Source organism: Danaus plexippus, chromosome 2 (genome assembly GCF_018135715.1).
Source record: "Danaus plexippus chromosome 2, MEX_DaPlex, whole genome shotgun sequence".
Taxonomy (NCBI): domain Eukaryota; kingdom Metazoa; phylum Arthropoda; class Insecta; order Lepidoptera; family Nymphalidae; genus Danaus; species Danaus plexippus.
In genome coordinates, this window is record NC_083537.1 from 3,051,855 (window position 1) to 3,068,078 (window position 16,224).

The 16,224-nt window shown below is 34.3% G+C and overlaps 5 protein-coding genes across 6 annotated transcripts; 3 read left to right on the top strand and 2 right to left on the bottom strand.

The window, feature by feature from the left end:
- Positions 1 to 181: 181 nt before the first annotated feature.
- Positions 182 to 1,969, top strand: LOC116779445 (large ribosomal subunit protein uL3m). The gene is made up of 6 exons (XM_061526982.1): positions 182 to 364; positions 440 to 524; positions 616 to 843; positions 943 to 1,238; positions 1,307 to 1,471; positions 1,652 to 1,969. The coding sequence occupies exons 1-6, from the start codon at positions 315 to 317 to the stop codon at positions 1,902 to 1,904; spliced, it is 1,077 nt and encodes a 358-aa protein (XP_061382966.1). The 5' UTR covers positions 182 to 314; the 3' UTR covers positions 1,905 to 1,969.
- On the bottom strand, positions 1,486 to 4,360 carry LOC116779443 (proline-rich protein 2-like). The gene is made up of 2 exons (XM_032673723.2): positions 3,923 to 4,360; positions 1,486 to 3,672 (listed from the first exon to the last, which is right to left on the bottom strand). Exons 1-2 carry the CDS (start codon positions 4,142 to 4,144, stop codon positions 2,557 to 2,559), a joined length of 1,338 nt encoding a protein of 445 aa, XP_032529614.2. The 5' UTR covers positions 4,145 to 4,360; the 3' UTR covers positions 1,486 to 2,556.
- Positions 4,361 to 5,031: 671 nt separating this feature from the next.
- LOC116779446 (alpha-methylacyl-CoA racemase) lies at positions 5,032 to 6,580 on the top strand. 2 transcript variants are annotated; one of them, XM_061526927.1, is made up of 3 exons: positions 5,032 to 5,272; positions 5,342 to 5,414; positions 5,478 to 6,580. In XM_061526927.1, exons 1-3 carry the CDS (start codon positions 5,165 to 5,167, stop codon positions 6,365 to 6,367), a joined length of 1,071 nt encoding a protein of 356 aa, XP_061382911.1. In that variant the 5' UTR covers positions 5,032 to 5,164; the 3' UTR covers positions 6,368 to 6,580. The 2 variants fall into 2 exon arrangements, with proteins under 2 accessions (XP_061382911.1, XP_061382880.1); XM_061526896.1 differs by having other exon boundaries at positions 5,035 to 5,272; positions 5,342 to 6,580.
- On the bottom strand, positions 6,056 to 7,729 carry LOC116779444 (2-oxoglutarate and iron-dependent oxygenase JMJD4 homolog). The gene is made up of 2 exons (XM_032673724.2): positions 7,134 to 7,729; positions 6,056 to 7,065 (listed from the first exon to the last, which is right to left on the bottom strand). Exons 1-2 carry the CDS (start codon positions 7,649 to 7,651, stop codon positions 6,381 to 6,383), a joined length of 1,203 nt encoding a protein of 400 aa, XP_032529615.2. The 5' UTR covers positions 7,652 to 7,729; the 3' UTR covers positions 6,056 to 6,380.
- A 432-nt stretch (positions 7,730 to 8,161) lies between these two features.
- LOC116779676 (mRNA (2'-O-methyladenosine-N(6)-)-methyltransferase) lies at positions 8,162 to 14,602 on the top strand. The gene is made up of 7 exons (XM_061521400.1): positions 8,162 to 9,432; positions 9,521 to 9,661; positions 10,064 to 10,240; positions 10,438 to 10,718; positions 11,064 to 11,274; positions 11,819 to 11,877; positions 12,725 to 14,602. The coding sequence occupies exons 1-7, from the start codon at positions 8,503 to 8,505 to the stop codon at positions 12,933 to 12,935; spliced, it is 2,010 nt and encodes a 669-aa protein (XP_061377384.1). The 5' UTR covers positions 8,162 to 8,502; the 3' UTR covers positions 12,936 to 14,602.
- The last annotated feature ends 1,622 nt before the right edge of the window (positions 14,603 to 16,224 follow it).

Sequence of the window (16,224 nt, forward strand, 5' to 3'; positions counted from 1 at the left end):
AATTAATAAAGTTACAGTATTGCTCATTTCATTTTTTTAATGACTATCTAATGTCTACAATGACATTTCTACTATACTTTTAATTTAATTGTTTTTCATCACAAGCTTAACATAACAAACATACTTTTTTACCTATATGTAGCATAGATTATGCAATGTTATGATACTCACGTCATATTTTGAGTTCTGACAAGAAGAGCATTTACTATTCTTCATTTGTACCTAACTAAAAGGTTATGATTTAAATAGATTATTGCTATGTTTTAAAACAATTGCTGAATTGAAGTTATAATTTTGTTAATATTGCTATAATCATGGCATCATCTAACTTAAAACTCCTTTGCACCTTATTAAGTAGGATTCGGTAAGTTTATATTATAACTACTTTAAGAAAACAAAAATGATTTTGATATCCTTTTATAAATTCTTATTATTTTAGAGTCGAAAATGTGACAATAAAAAGGAATTTCTATCAACCACCGAAATATCGTCCACCGCATTGGTACATGCCAAAGGAGAGAGTGGTACGAGTGATTAACATTATTCACCAATAGCATTTACACTTACTTGAAATCTGTAATTAAAATACCTGTGAGATTTTTATTGTGTTTACAGTTGACTGATGATATGGTCACCCAAGACAATAGGGATTTTATTGATGAAGTAAGACAAGATAAATTAAATTTGCAAGCTGCAATGGAATCACCCCTTAGTAAAATTGAATCCCAAGAAACCTTACAGTGGGACCCAACTACCAGAAGAGTTGGCTTAATAGCTCGTAAGATTGGAAATTACCCATTATGGACAAAAACTGGAAAAAAAGTGCAGACCACTTTGCTTCAGGTAAATAAATAAAATATGCAATTATCTTTGTACGCATATATAAATTGCATACTTGTGTTGAACCTTATGTAATATTTTTTTGCTAACATTTATTTATAGGTGGTGGACAACCATGTCATAAAATACATACCCCCAGAAGAATACACACCTGCAAAAGATTATAAGCTCAAAAAAGTTGGAAAATATAAATTAGGATGTATGTTAGTGGGATCAGAAACCATAGACCCCACTACAGTTACTAAGGATTATTGTGGCATTTTTACTAGTGTGGGAATGCTACCTAAAAGACATTTGTGTCGCTTCCATGTGTCACCAAGCGCACAACTGCCCACCGGCACACCTTTGTTTGCTACTCATTTTAGAGTTGGTGACTATTTAGATATAAGAGCCAAAACGTAAGAATATTTTTTTTTATCAATAACTCTGAAAAGGAAAGGAATTATCTTTACTGTACACATTTTAGTATAGACCGAGGCTTCCAAGGAGTTATGAAGAGATGGGGATTTAAGGGCATGCCTGCTTCTCATGGAGTAACTAAAACTCATAGAAGACCAGGAAATATTGGAGCTGGTGGTGAAAAAGCTCGTGTATGGCCTGGAACTAAAATGCCAGGTCATATGGGCAACAGGTAATAAAAACACATTCTCTTAATCAAGTTCTACTATATTTACAAATTAAAAAATACATGTGCCTATATTATCTATGAATTTCATTAGTCCTATGTATTGGCAAATTTTTATGTACCTAGCTTATATATCCTACCTAAACATTACATAGTTCCCTTATTGAATAATAAAAAAAATTTTAGATGGAGAATATTAAGGGGTGTCAAAATACTCCGCATCAATACTAAGCATAATGTGCTTTGGACGTTGGGTGTTGGTATCCCTGGTGAAACTGGTGCCATGTGTTATCTTTTTGACACTGTTCTCCCATTGAAGAAATTACAGACACCACCCCCATTTCCTACTCATCCACCTGCCGAAGATTTGCCACTGGAGTATTACGATGAATCTATACACTTATTTGAGGAACCCTCATTAGCTTTTGAAGAAACATAATGTAGAAATATGGATGAATATTGTACTGTATAGATATATAACAAAATAAATAATGAAATAAATAAGGCGTTATATTTTTTCCTCGACACAATTTTTTTCTTATAAGCAGTTTTTTAACTTCTTTCAAGACACTTGTTTTATTTGTACTATATGCTAGTTTTCAACTTTGCTATCTATTACTTTTACAAATGAATGAAAATCTAAACAGTGTGGTGAGTTGGAATGAAAGGGGGGACCATGTTTTGCATGCATGAAATGAGGTTTATTTTTGCTGCATATATTTAAAAGATGCTAATATACCAGATTATGTAACAAACTTCAGGCGGTGGATTTTTTTTTGGAATTTTAAGTTATAGAAGCAAAAAAGAATTGCTAGTACATACAAAACCAGTGAAACATTAAATAATTCCATACAAAGCCTCATCATATGTTTCGATGACAATAATATTGCGTAAAGGCTACCTTCTTCTAAATCCGATGTTTCAGTGTCACACTATAGGTATCTTAATATTACTAGTAAATACTCATCACATAACACTAAAAATTAATTTAGGTTTTTATTAGTACACACTTAAAGTAAAAAGCAGTGAGAATATAAAAACTTACATTATTACTGTTTAACGGATTACTCTCATGTTCTTTTATTAAGTAATTACTGCTGATTAGGGGGCTGGAATCCATAACCTGGATAGGGTTGTGGCGCACCTGGAGGAGGAGCACCGGGTGCTGGGGCCCGGGCATATGGATAGGGAGATGGGGGATACTGGGCCGGAGGATAGCCTTGTTGATAGGCGTGGGGAGGATATGCTCCTCCTCCAGGAGGATAATTTTGAGGATTCTGTGGGTATGAAGACTGAGGAGGTGGTGCTGTTGAGACTGATGGTGATGGACTACCAGGCTGAGATGATGGATTAGAATAAGGGGGTTGTGTTGCTGGAGGATATGGAGGTTGACTAGATGGAGGATACTGTGAACCAGATGGGGTACCACTTGGAGGTGGTCCTCCTGAGGCTGGTGTTGAACTTTGACCATTATTTCCATGGGCGCTAGAGTTATATGTCGGTGACTGTGCAGATGGAGAACCATAACCAGTGCTGGTCGGATTTTGAGATGTATAACCAGATGGTGGTGGTTGAGGAGAGCGGTTCGGTTGCGAGATTGGTGTTGAGCTATATGCTGACGTAGGAGTAGTATTAGGGAATGGTTGTGATTGATACGGCTGGGGCTGGGAGGTTGTAGCATTGTAAGAACTCACACCCACATTGGGATAGTTTGGTCCCGATTGAGGTGGAGGGTAACCTGAATTTCCAGTGTATGCTGGTTGGCTTGATCCTCTGACTGGATATGGTGAACCTGCAGCTGCGGGGCTTCCAGGAGGTGGAGCATAAGGTTGCTGACCAGAAGAGGGTGGGTATCCTGGACTTGGGTGTGTAGAGGGGGGATAATTACTTGATGTGGTTATAGGAGGTCCATATGTGGAATTGGGTGGATAGCCTTGTGGTTGTTGAGAGGGGTTGGGTGGACCATATCCTTGCCCAGGGGGTCCATAACCAGGTTGGGGAGGATAGCCTGGTGAGCCTTGATACTGTCCTTGATATTGATTCTGTGGGTAAGGTCTTTGACCATATGATTGTGTCGGTCTTGTAGGTGTTGAAGACACTCCTGATGGTGGACGGTATGGTTGTTGTGGTGATCCTGGTACATCAGCTCCGCTAGTAGGAGGGTTGAGGGATCCCTGCTGAACATTACCAGCTAATTGGTGAGGTGGCTGAAAGATAGTTTTACAAAAACATTAATACGTATTTACGGTATTTATTAATACGTATATTATACATTACTTCTTACAGAATTATTATCATTTTTGTAAAGGGTTATGGTATTTTTAATAGGAATTGTTTCTTGAAATAGAATAGTCTTAAATTCATCCAAGTAGTTGATCGAGATATTTCATTCGTATAACACGTGATTAAACTTAGGTGATACACAAAATAAAAAGTCAAATATAGATAATTATTCACCGGGAGTAAAGCTTGAATGTTCTGATTGGCGTCTGCGACAGATGCTAAATACACTAAATTTCTGTGTAAAACTTGCTGATATTGATGACATTCCATAAGCTGCCCTTTCGCTTGATATTCTTGAATTGTTTGTATCAAATGTGCATTTTCATCCAGCATTTTTTGAATTTGTGCTGGACTCAATGGTGGCCGGTTGCCCCGGGGTGCGAACGCAACAGACATAATTAATAGTAACTTTTATTTATACTTAAATATAAGAACTATATTTAGCCGTTCATATCCTTGACTCAAAAACTGATTTTTGCGAGTTTAGAATTATTTTTATTATAAAAGAGCTATAGTAATTAACTGATAGAATAGAAAGCGTCAACACGAAAGAAGCGGACCCTCGATAGTTGACAATTTACATTTTACGGAGGGCCCGAGGGGTTTAACTTAAAGTTGCAGATTAAAAAACTAGTTGGAGCACAGTAAATAAATCGAAATAATATATTAAAAAAAAAAACTGTGTTGATATATTGAAAATTCGCTAAGAGAACATTTTAAACAATCTTTTTTTTAATACAATTAAGACATTTTTTTAAAAAACTGTTTGTGACATGAGTGTTGTATTGGTAGCCTGTATCAATTATTAAAGATGAAATTTTACAAAAATATTTTGAAACAAACATCATTTATTTGTCTTAGGAGTGGCATATTTTAGATTACGATTTATATTTTTGTAATACTTTAGATTTCACACACTATAATCTAAAAATACATTCATTAAAATCTAACCATCATAAAGAACATCCAAATACAATTAAGACTTAATTATTAACATATACACTCTTTTCTTGCACTCACAAGCTTATTAATTTTTATACTAAGGGCTTTTCTTACAATTAAAAATGTATGATAATAATATATACAAAGTTTTATATCAAATATTTTTATTATAAATACACTTAATGTCGCTTATCTATGAATTTTAAGACTTATAATAAGCATATAAAATTATATATGGCATTCGAATCAAATTTAATCGATAGTTATAAAAATTTGCTATTATTGACAAAAGACATCGATTCTATTCATGATGAACTATGAACTAACTTATTTATAATCGTGAAGATGATATGATTTATCTAATTAAACACTAGCAACAAAAAGTAAACTTTTTTTAATTTTAATTAGTTAGCTTAGGACTTTGGACTTGTAAACTTGTAGTTAAACAAAGAAAATAAATTTTTCTTTTTTAACATGGCTTTAAATGGCATTAAAGTTGTGGAAATGCTGGGATTGGCTCCCGGCCCTTTTTGTGGAACTGTATTAGCTGATTTTGGAGCAACTGTCACAGTTGTACAAAAGGTCTTATTTACATATTTTTTTTCGCTGTTTATTAATGAATTACCTAATATTAATTACTATTCATTCTAGATCGAAGTCACAACGTTGGATGTTTTGTCGAATGGGAAGAAAGCCATTTCTTTGAACTTGAAATGTCCAAAAGGTAAACAAGTATTTAAAAAATTAATGGAATCTTCAGATGTTTTAATTGATACATATCGACCAGGTGTTTTAGAAAAATTGGGTCTCGGCCCACAAGATTTAATGAAAAAAAATCCAAAATTAATATATGCAAGATTAACAGGATATGGGCAAACTGGTTTTTACAAGGATAAAGCTGGTCATGATTTGAATTATGTTGCCATGTCAGGTGTCCTCTCAATGCTCGGCAAGGATGGACAACCACCTAGAGCTCCAATAAATATACTAGCAGATTTAGCTGGTGGTAGCCTGTCTTGTGTTCTTGGTATAATTTTGGCATTGTTTGAGAGAAGTAACTCAGGAAAGGGACAAATTATTGATGCAAGCATGACAGAAGGAGCTGCATATGTTGCAAATTGGATTTTTAAATCCAAAAATTTGCCAATTTGGATGGGGGAACCAGGAACTAGCATTTTGGATGGTGGATACCCCAGTTACCAAACTTATAAGACCAAGGATAACAAATTCATAGCAGTAGCCGCTTTGGAAGAAAAGTTCCATTTAATGTTTCTAAAAGGACTTAACATTTCAGAAGAAGACTACGCAGTGTGGGAAAAAAATGAATGTGAAAAGAAATTTAAAGAAATATTTTTAACTAAGACGCAACAGGAATGGTGCAACATCTTTAAAGAATTGGATGCCTGCGTCACTCCTGTATTAGATTTAAAAAATGTAAAAAACCATGACCTGCATGTGTCACGAAAGTCATTCTATGTAGATGAAAATAATTTAGTAGCTCCAGAACCAGCTCCTCGATTATCAAGAACACCGGGTTCAGCCAGTGGTAAGTTACCATCGGTGAAACCAGGTCAACATACAATAGAAATACTGACATCATTAGGGTATAAAAAATCAGAAATACAAGAACTTATTAACAACAATAGTGTCTATGCCTATAAAAAATCGAATTTATAAGGGCTGACATTTTTTATGCCTTGGCTTCAGGACTTTTTTTAATTATTATATCACTTATTTGATCTCTTATATTAATTAATGTTGGTGCTATGTTCTGTGGTAAATGGCTGTCTAGTATTAGAGGGTGGTTTAAAAGACATTTTATTATTTTAAATATGATTAATAAATCATTATCAATATGGTTTTTTCCAATATTATACATATCAAAAACTATATACTGTCTATTATTTCTTAAACTTAATCTCTTAGTGGCTATGTAAGTGATGAAATTTATGAAACTTTCAAAATCCATGCCGAACAGTGATTTCAGTATAAGTTGGCACTGGCTAGTAAATTCTGGAGTTTCTCTGAACTCCTTAATTTCATTTTCAACAGAAATAAGATTTCTTTGCAATGCTTCCCATACAAAATGTATGTTACATGCATTTACGAAATTATGATTAATTGATATAGTTTCTAACTCATTACAAACTTGGTGGTGCCATCCGGATGGAACAAAAATTGCATCGCCTCTTTCTTGTGTAACTTCTATGTATCTTACATTATTAAATTCATGCGCATTAAATAATAAAGGTAGGTTTCCTAGAGAATCCTTTAATTTTTCTTCTTCTCCGGGAGGAAACAGGATCCATTTTTTCCTTCCGATTACATTTACTGACCAACTGTAAGATGAATAAACATCTGCGTGCAAGGGAGTCCTGAAATAATGATATTTCTAAAACTTTTAATATATTACTACATAAACTAGTAAATATAAAATGTTTACCAAGTGTTTTGAGCTCCAATATAAACGAACATAAAATCATCATCCTCATGATCAATAGCAAATTCATTCAACCAATCGGAAGCAAATATATGTGGCACTTCATAAAAATTTTCACCACTTTTCAATCTTTTCAAATGCCAGTCTTTAAGATATAGTAGTTTTTCTTTGGAAGGGTTTCTGAGATAACTTATATAATCACCAACTTTCATATTAGTTTTGCAATGAGAATTAAAATTGGTTTCTTGGCAGTCGGCAACAGGAGCTACTACATCTCCATAGTGTTGTTCTAGATACTCATAGTTAATGGAACCTTCCTTAATCCAATCAACTGAGCATTGCCAGGTATTCGATACATTTTTTATTATACATGGTAAATTTTGTAACATATACTTCTCATAGAAGTTATTATATTTTAAATCACAAAAATCAAGATACTGGATTTCACACTTAGAATAATCATATTTGATAGGAATATCCCTACAAATACTAATTTCCAATTCCATATTTTGTCTATCCATTTATAATATTTACTTTTTTAAAGCAATCCAATAAAATTATTCAAATATGGATAACATCATTCATCCTTGTTGTGTTATCAGAATTCTGACTCTAACTGACAGTTGACACAATCATGATTTGCTTTTATTCCAATTATTAATTCCGATTATACATTTTTAAACGATATACTTACTTAATAGCGTACGCGTTTTAAATTAATTCTACAATTTGAAAAATCATTTTATATGAAATACTTTTAATGAACAAGGTGCAGTCATTAATTTTAATATAATTAATACCTAATGAAAACCAAAACTTTTTATCATTTCATTGTAATCAATTAATTTGAGTATTTAAAGCAATAGGTATTAATATTTGAATAAAACAATCACAATTTAAAATATACATTAAGTAATTATTTCATAAATCGATTTTAAGAATTATCGATTTTATCTATAACTTTCTATTTTGTCAATCCCTTGTGTATTAGGCATTCAGAAACTAAATTATGATTAATCTGTGGATGGCGGTGCTTGAGGAAAGAACTACGCCAAGTTATTTAATTTGGAAAATACGATTATTTCAAGATTTCTTTATTATTTTATTCATAAAGTTACATTTTTAAGTGAAAATGGTGTTGAAATATTGTAAGAAATCAAATATGTGACACGTTTCAGAAAAAGTGATGATTTCTTTTGTATACCATTTCTTGGCGGTAACATTATCATGATTACCAACAAATATATTGTACTTATAAGAAACTTATAAGCACCAATGAATATTAGGGCAAATCGAAAAAGTATGATATTTTGATAATTTTTCAACATTTCCGTTTATTAAAGTCAGTAAATAAAAACATAAGTTTGCCGATATGAATGATGTTCGCGAAAAAGTTGTTGCTGGGTCTTCGACATGGGAAAGTGCTCCGCCGCATAGCGACTCATCTCCTGAAATTCATTCATCCCCCGGAGGCAGCGGGGAAACTCCTCAAACTCCTGGAGCCCCAGCTCCTCTTGCACCGCATCTTGCTGCAGATTTGCATCCAGATTTAATACAACAAGGTTGGCAAAAATATTGGTCAAGGCGTGAAAACAGACCTTATTTTTGGAACAAAATTTCTGGCGAGTCTATGTGGGAGTTACCAGTGGTGAAAAGAGATTTTGACCCAATAACGGACCCCTTAGGTATATGTCACACAGGTCCACCCAATGCTGGGAATGTCACTCCAAGTGCTAGTAAACGACGTCCATCTGAAGACAATGGGCCTCCACCAAAAAAGTTTGTTCTTGCCGGACCTTGGGATATTGAAGTCCCAACTAATGTCATAATATATGAACGGCCACCAACTATTTGCCCTCATCCTCATCCAGAGATTGAAGGATTTAGATTTACATTAGCTAATAAGTTAAGGCAATGTTATCAGGAATTGTGTCACACTAGAGAGAGTATAGACGCCCCAAAAGATTCTTTTAATAGATGGCTGATGGAGAGAAAGGTGAACGACCAGGGCGGTTCAGACCCATTACTTCCTAGCCATTGTTTTCCTGAAATATCTCATTCAATGTACGAAGAAATTATGAATGATATACCCTTAAAATTGGCTCATCCAAAATTTACTGGAGATGCTCGGAAACAACTCTCAAGATATGCGGAAGCAGCAAAAAAAATGATTGAATCTAGAAATGCATCTCCTGAAAGTAGAAAAGTTGTGAAGTGGAACGCCGAAGATACTTTCCAGTGGCTGAGACGGACCGTGGGTGCAACTTATGACGACTTCCAAGACAGATTGGCACATTTACGGGTAATATTAAAAGTCCATTAATTTAGTTATTTTTTTATAATATAGAAAATATTTATTATTATTAATTATGTATATATTTTTGTAACAGAGACAATGTCAACCACACCTGGCAGAAACAGCAAAAGCATCGGTGGAAGGAATTTGTCTTAAGATTTATCATTTGTCAGCCGAATACGCAAGAAAGATACGAGAGAAACATAGCGTGTTATTAAAAGAAAATGGTATACAGGTGAGTGAGTGTCAAGGGGCATTCCAATAAGAAATATTTTAGGAATAACCATGGTTTCTGCTAAATAGATCTTAAAAGTGGATCAATTCTCATATATGATTAAACATATTTTTTGGTACTGTCAGTTCTATACAAGTTCATTTTTATTATTAAGTTTATTTGAAACTGTTGAGATAAAGAGAAACACTTAGAGTATAACAAGTAATTTATAGACTATGAGTAAAAACAAGTAAGGCTTTAAATTTATATAGAAAATATTGTATGATATATTCATCAACTCAAGCAGAATTTGAGCCTGTGGTCTCTGGGATTTAGTTTTTATAGAGGCTCATGATTTCAACTAATGCTAGAATGTTAAAATTAAGTTATCTGTCCAATAAATTGGAGGTGATTCTATTATAGGAGTTAGCGGCCCCGCTTCAACAGGCTGCTCTTCGTAAGGTGTGGTGCTACCCAGTGCAATGTGCACTGCCTTCACCGAGGCCACCCCTCGTGGAACACTTCCTGGACCGAGACCAAGTGTTGCTGAGATATCTCGGGGAGACACAAATCATCAACGCCAATTACCTACAAAAGCTCGTTAGTAATCGCCTCTCCTATCTTCATCAAGTATTTTTTGTCATATTTCTATGTCACGACAGTTACGGTTTCTCTATGAGGTATTTCAATAACAAATGTATGTAACAGTAATCCGAATGACTATGTTCCAAACTGTTAAGGCGTGTTTCTAAATAATAAAGATAGGTAATAATTAAATATTTTAATGTCCATTTCAGGAGCAATTGTACCGCTACAGCTGTTTCGATGACAAGAAGTTCGAGCAGTTCCTGTCCCGCGTGTGGTGCCTCCTGAGGCGGTACGCGGCGTGGGTGGGCGGAGCGGGCGCCGGGGTCAACGACTCCCACGTCACACAGATGGCGCTGCCGGTGCCGGTGCTCGATTGCCTCCATCGATACTTCGGCGTGACCTTCGAATGCTTCGCCAGCCCCCTCGACTGCTATTTCAGACAATACTGCTCTGCGTTTGCTGATACTGATTCCTATTTCGGCTCCCGAGGGTAATTTTTTTTTATGAGACCTAAGACTGTGGCGAGTATTCATTTAAATGAAACTAATATTTTACAGATCACTAAACGTATTTTACTATTTTAAAAACTACATACTCCCAACGTTTCGGTTACTGCTGTTGCTGCAAAGTAACAGAAAAGTTGGGAGTATGTAGTTTCTGAAATAATAAAATACGCGTAGCAATCAGAAAAATACTAGGTTTTTTTTTACTATTTTTTTTTTTTTTTACTATTGCCAGATATCATAATTAAAAATATACGTATCACTGAGGTGCAGCGCCTGGCGTGTTCGGCTTCATCATAAGGAATTATAGTTAGAGATATATTTACATCCAGACCTTTCCTTGAGCTCCGGCCCGTGTCGGGGTCGTTGGTGGCGCACCCCCCTTACTGCGAGGAGCTCCTGGCTGCGGCGCTGCGACACATGGAACGCCTGCTGCAGGACTCCGCGGAGCCTCTCAGTTTCGTGGTCGTACTCCCCGAGTGGCCTGACAAACAGACACACGCACTACACAAACTGCAGGCCAGCCACTTTAAGAGGAAACAGGTAATAATACCACCTGTCACAGAATGGAATGTAATCAGTGCTAATGTTGTATCCGCTTGAATTTTTATTATAATTAAAAAATTATCAACTATGAATATTTCGAATATCAATGGCAAATACAAGTATTAGTTTATATTGCTGATTTAAAAACTATATTTACGCGTATTTAGTTTTGTTTTCCTATCCACAATTTTAGTATCATTGCTAACAACCACAAAATCATATTAAGCCGACAGCGACAACTAAGAGTTATTAAATTTGTATTGTCTGTTAAATGACAAAAGATTCTACTTCCTTGTAATGGAGGAAGTGTTTGATGGACGGTTTTACCAACTGTTCACAGGTTTCAGACACAGGAACAGCAGTGTTAAGCTCCCAGGACCCACTACCACTAACAAGTCTATTAACACACTACTGATAGATGTTTTGTTTTTCTAGAATACAAAAAAAAAACATGGCAACACTAGTACTCGCTTTACGATGATTTTTCACTTTAAGTATTATGATTGAGCAAGTCATTTTCTAAGCATAATATCTATTGCAGGTGGTCATACCAGCGTTTGAGCACGAGTATCGCCACGGTTTCCAACATGTACTTCCAAAGTAAGTAACAATTATTACATAAAAGAAATGGGTTTTTAACATTTAAATAAAACTAATGTTATAGGATGTACTAAGCGTCCCTCTCTCTCTCTGTCAAACATTCTCATCTCGTCTGCTCGTGATCACGGTTGCTGCAAAGTAACCGAGACGTCAGGAGTATGTAGTTGAAATAATTAAAATCGCGTAGTAAATTCGAAAAATTAGCTTTATTTCGATGAATACTCGCGATAGAATTAGATCCCTTTAGTTTACATTTGGTAATTAAAATTTATATGAATATTTTTTTTCTCCTTTTCTTCTGAGAAAAAAGTACACTGTCAATGAGACTAAACTTCTCAGAATTCCAAGGGTTCACTGTGAAGGTGTCGGGTCTATCGCAATTTTATTTGTATGGTATCGTCGGACTCGTCTCAAGCAATTTATATCTTGTGCGTTTAGACCAAATCGTCTAACAATTGAATCATCACACCTTGAGTCGTATTGACTATTGAAATCTTCAGAAATTGCCCAGCATGAACTCCAGAACTATACTGTTTAGATTATGTGTGTTGTCTATATTATTAAAAGTTAATAAGAAATATTATATCATACATTGGTATCTAAAATTATATTTTCATAATACTAATGTAAATTTTGTATATTAAAAATTATTTTATTGTGGTGACTAAGTTCATTGTTTTGAGACGATGTTTATTTAAACCAGATTGTTCCTAAGGCTTCATACTAAGTCGCTGTTCTCTTATAACTAGTCCTATGTATGTCCATATTAGTTTCAGCGTATAAACTGGGACGAAATATAAATCTACGTTTACACTATATGGGTTGCATGAGTAAATTTGTACCACAGAAACGAAGTTTATTTCCGGTGGGGTTGCGGCACTGTGGTGGTATGGTTGCAAAACGCAGCAGGTTTCGCACGCTGGGGACCCACAGACGAGCGTGTTGAAGCGTTATTGGATGCTTGGCGACCGCGCGCCAAGCTGCGCTCTCCGGTACCGCCTACACCGTCAGTAGAACAATCACCACACCCCGCCCATCCCTCGTCTGACAGGCGCTAGTGATGTTCATAAATCGGAAACCGCCAATTTGATTGTCAATTTGCCGCCAAAAACATCGATGCAATTCTGACGATTATGAAGCTGTGTAATTTAAAATAGAGCATTACATTATTATTTTGAAGACATTTATATGAAATTGTAAATATTTTATTTGTTTTTTGCATAACTGATGTATGATTCATTATTGTAAAAGCAATTATCCTTAGTTATTGCATAATATATTATCAGATGCGCAAACAGTTGTGCAACATTAGACTACATTGTTGCAATCTTCAAAGTGTTCTATCAACATCCAGCCTAGATGAAAATGTAATTGTGATATAATATTACTAAACAAATGTTAAAATAATATCTTCATCCGTCAAAATTATCATATCGTGCCACGTGAAAATACATACCTACATAAAAATAAATAATTAGATAATATTGTGAGACATAAAAAAGACTAGCTTATAAAGATTCACCTTCAATTATTTAAAACAGCGTTGTTTCTACTTATTAAAGAATCTAAGTTAAATTTTATATATAAAAGTATAACGTGCGGGGACGGCACATAGGTTAGTTGACTATATAAATAAGCACCTTGTGAATGATTTATGTGATGATCCTAAATCTAGTTTTATTAGTCCAGGCCGAAAAGGAATTATTTTATAACTGTAATAAATAAAAAAAAAGTGTAGAGACGTCGTAATATATATGTGATTTTGTAAGAAATGCTAATAACAAGATGGGCAGCATCGTTGATTTAGTGTCATTAATATAAATTAAATATTTGTATGAGTAAAAAATTACTATATAACCGCTTGATATATTTTAATACATTTCTGTGTCGGTTACTACAACAAGCAGAGCACTATCACCATGATTATATAGTATGTTAAAAGATACATTATTTTAATGGAAACACTTTTAATGTATAATGAACAATGAACATGTATTTAATGTGCTTCAGAACCGAAACCCATGTACCGATACAGGTCTAGTGATTCTGGTGAAGTACACTCTAATAATCGGTGGTGTGAAATGTATTGTTTTATATAACTGAAGAGTTATTCCTCTTTTATATTAGCATGCTTCAAAGCTTGTCTGTGTCGATACATAACATGCCTCTGCCAGATCTCAGTTTCTTTAAATACAACTGTTAAACGCTACAAAAGATTAATTTTTAACATACTCATCAATTATTGTTGCCGTATAAAAAAATTTATAGAGCATATATATTTAGGCCACAGTAATTTCCTATGTGAACAACTATGAAATGTTAAAATATGAACTTGTATGTTTATGCAGATTTTTTGTAACACAGTCTAGAAGTTTTCTTTGAATAATCCAAGAATTATAAACAAATGTTTGAAATCTTTGAAATATTTAATAGCATTTTGTTATTATTATTATTATTATTTTTGTATAAAATTTTATATTTGTTCCAACATCTGGACGACTTCCATTTTGTTTTTTTTTCCTCTATCGACTTAAAAATCATGTTGTATTTACAAACCGCTATGATATATTGTATATAGCAAGGTGCATACTGTACATAATTTTTGATGAAAACAAAAATTGGTTATTTACTTAATGTAAGTTCTTTTTAAGAATCCCTTTTTACTGTTGTATAGATTGATAAAGATTATATTTTGATTGTTTGATTATTATATTTTTCTGAAAAACTCTGCCTTTCTTTCTCTCCTTATCCACGATCATGAGATTGTATTTATATACTTTATAACATTAAACATCCCAATGCTGTCGTAATTTTCAGTGATTAATTCGTAGAAATCCTCAGCAATTCTTTCGTCCGTTGAATCATGTTACAGCAATTTCATGATCCACGGATTTACCCGCTTGAGAAAAATTACGAAATCGGCTTAGATTACATACACAGAATTTTCCGAATCGAATTTAATGAATTCCAATTTTAAATTTTCTTTTCCTCCCCTTACTTTCCTTTATTATTATAATTGAGAAGTGGATAGTGTCCACTACTATCGCACCTAATGGTAAGACGAAATATATATCTTTGATAAACGTTTTATCCTAGTAATATCCTATTCACTATTGCCATGAAGACATCAGAATTGTACATGCCAGGAAACAGACTGAGACGAACTGCTCCAATCTTTAGCTGTATTCATAATGAAGCAGTTATATTGTGCTTTTCTTCTCACACTCCATTGTGTATCCTGTAAAATACTTACAAGCTGCCTATATTTCGCCTGTGGTAAGTTGACTAGATTGGTTGGAGAAAATCGTGACTACCAATAAGCCTTTTGACGTCTCTAAAGAATCCGCAGAAGTAAGGTAACATGGAGTAGCACGGATCCAAACATAACAGCGGTTGTTCATATGCGACTAGACCTGTGATTTGTAGAAACCAAGTAACTGTCTCAGCGTGAAGTACATTTGCAAGGACACAAGTGAATTTACAGTTTCCTTGACTTTGTACTCAAAGTTAAAGTAGACCTAAATAACTTTAACAAAAGGCTTCCGCGTATTCGTGGGCTATATTCAGATTATTAGAGTCAATGTAAGTCATCTTGACGAAAAAGACACACTGGTGTAATGGTGACAGCAAGTGCCTCATTTGGAGGCTGCCTGAATGTTGAAATTAGCAAGATCTACCGTCTCCTCCTTCAAACTCTATCTGATCCTGACTCAATCGGCTCGGTCCCGATATAATACGACTTCACGAGGATGCTCTTAACTCCGTAACCAAGAATACAATGTAATAGCGAGTCTCTAATATGCAATAATAAGAGAACTAAAGAGAAGGTTTCTGAGGAGAACAAACAGTTGTAAAACACAGCCCTTCAGAAAATCTCGTAACTTTGATTAGGACTGACCATAGAATATCCAATACCTGGAGAGTCCATTAAAATCGTTACAGTACCGAAACCTGTTAAAAGTTTTCAAGACGTCAAGTAAAACTGTGATGGTTTCACTGTTTCCTTTCTCTGAGTGTCCTTCCTTCCTCTAAGCAACTATATACTTAGTATTTTTTCTATAATTTTTTTCTAATAGCAAAACTTTTTTAAAGCTCATTTACTCAAATGTATCAATTAATATATTTTATGAAATATATTAAGCAATGTTATTCTGGATATATTAATTAAGGAATAATTTTATTTCAGAACCATAGACGTTATTATAAAAAGAAATATTAAAACCGTCTCATATTTAATTTGGTACTAACGAATTCTAAAGAACACAGTAATTCTGAAAAAAATGTTTTAGGTTACTATAAGTCGAAGTATAGGTTAGCTTGAACTTAAGTCGACACGTCTGTCTCCAC

What these genes read in the sequence shown, in the direction of transcription:
- LOC116779445 (XM_061526982.1), top strand. Translation starts at nt 315, where the DNA reads ATGGCATCATCTAACTTAAAACTCCTTTGCACCTTATTAAGTAGGATT. An exon ending in TTAGATATAAGAGCCAAAAC is followed by an intron (nt 1,239 to 1,306) that starts GTAAGAATATTT and finishes TACACATTTTAG; the next exon opens with TATAGACCGAGGCTTCCAAG. An exon ending in CCAGGTCATATGGGCAACAG is followed by an intron (nt 1,472 to 1,651) that starts GTAATAAAAACA and finishes AAAAAATTTTAG; the next exon opens with ATGGAGAATATTAAGGGGTG.
- LOC116779443 (XM_032673723.2), bottom strand. Translation starts at nt 4,144, where the DNA reads ATGTCTGTTGCGTTCGCACCCCGGGGCAACCGGCCACCATTGAGTCCA. An exon ending in ACATTCAAGCTTTACTCCCG is followed by an intron (nt 3,673 to 3,922) that starts GTGAATAATTAT and finishes ACTATCTTTCAG; the next exon opens with CCACCTCACCAATTAGCTGG.
- LOC116779446 (XM_061526896.1), top strand. Translation starts at nt 5,165, where the DNA reads ATGGCTTTAAATGGCATTAAAGTTGTGGAAATGCTGGGATTGGCTCCC. An exon ending in CTGTCACAGTTGTACAAAAG is followed by an intron (nt 5,273 to 5,341) that starts GTCTTATTTACA and finishes TATTCATTCTAG; the next exon opens with ATCGAAGTCACAACGTTGGA.
- LOC116779444 (XM_032673724.2), bottom strand. Translation starts at nt 7,651, where the DNA reads ATGGATAGACAAAATATGGAATTGGAAATTAGTATTTGTAGGGATATT. An exon ending in ATTGGAGCTCAAAACACTTG is followed by an intron (nt 7,066 to 7,133) that starts GTAAACATTTTA and finishes TCATTATTTCAG; the next exon opens with GACTCCCTTGCACGCAGATG.
- LOC116779676 (XM_061521400.1), top strand. Translation starts at nt 8,503, where the DNA reads ATGAATGATGTTCGCGAAAAAGTTGTTGCTGGGTCTTCGACATGGGAA. An exon ending in GCCACTTTAAGAGGAAACAG is followed by an intron (nt 11,275 to 11,818) that starts GTAATAATACCA and finishes TATCTATTGCAG; the next exon opens with GTGGTCATACCAGCGTTTGA. An exon ending in TTCCAACATGTACTTCCAAA is followed by an intron (nt 11,878 to 12,724) that starts GTAAGTAACAAT and finishes TTTGTACCACAG; the next exon opens with AAACGAAGTTTATTTCCGGT.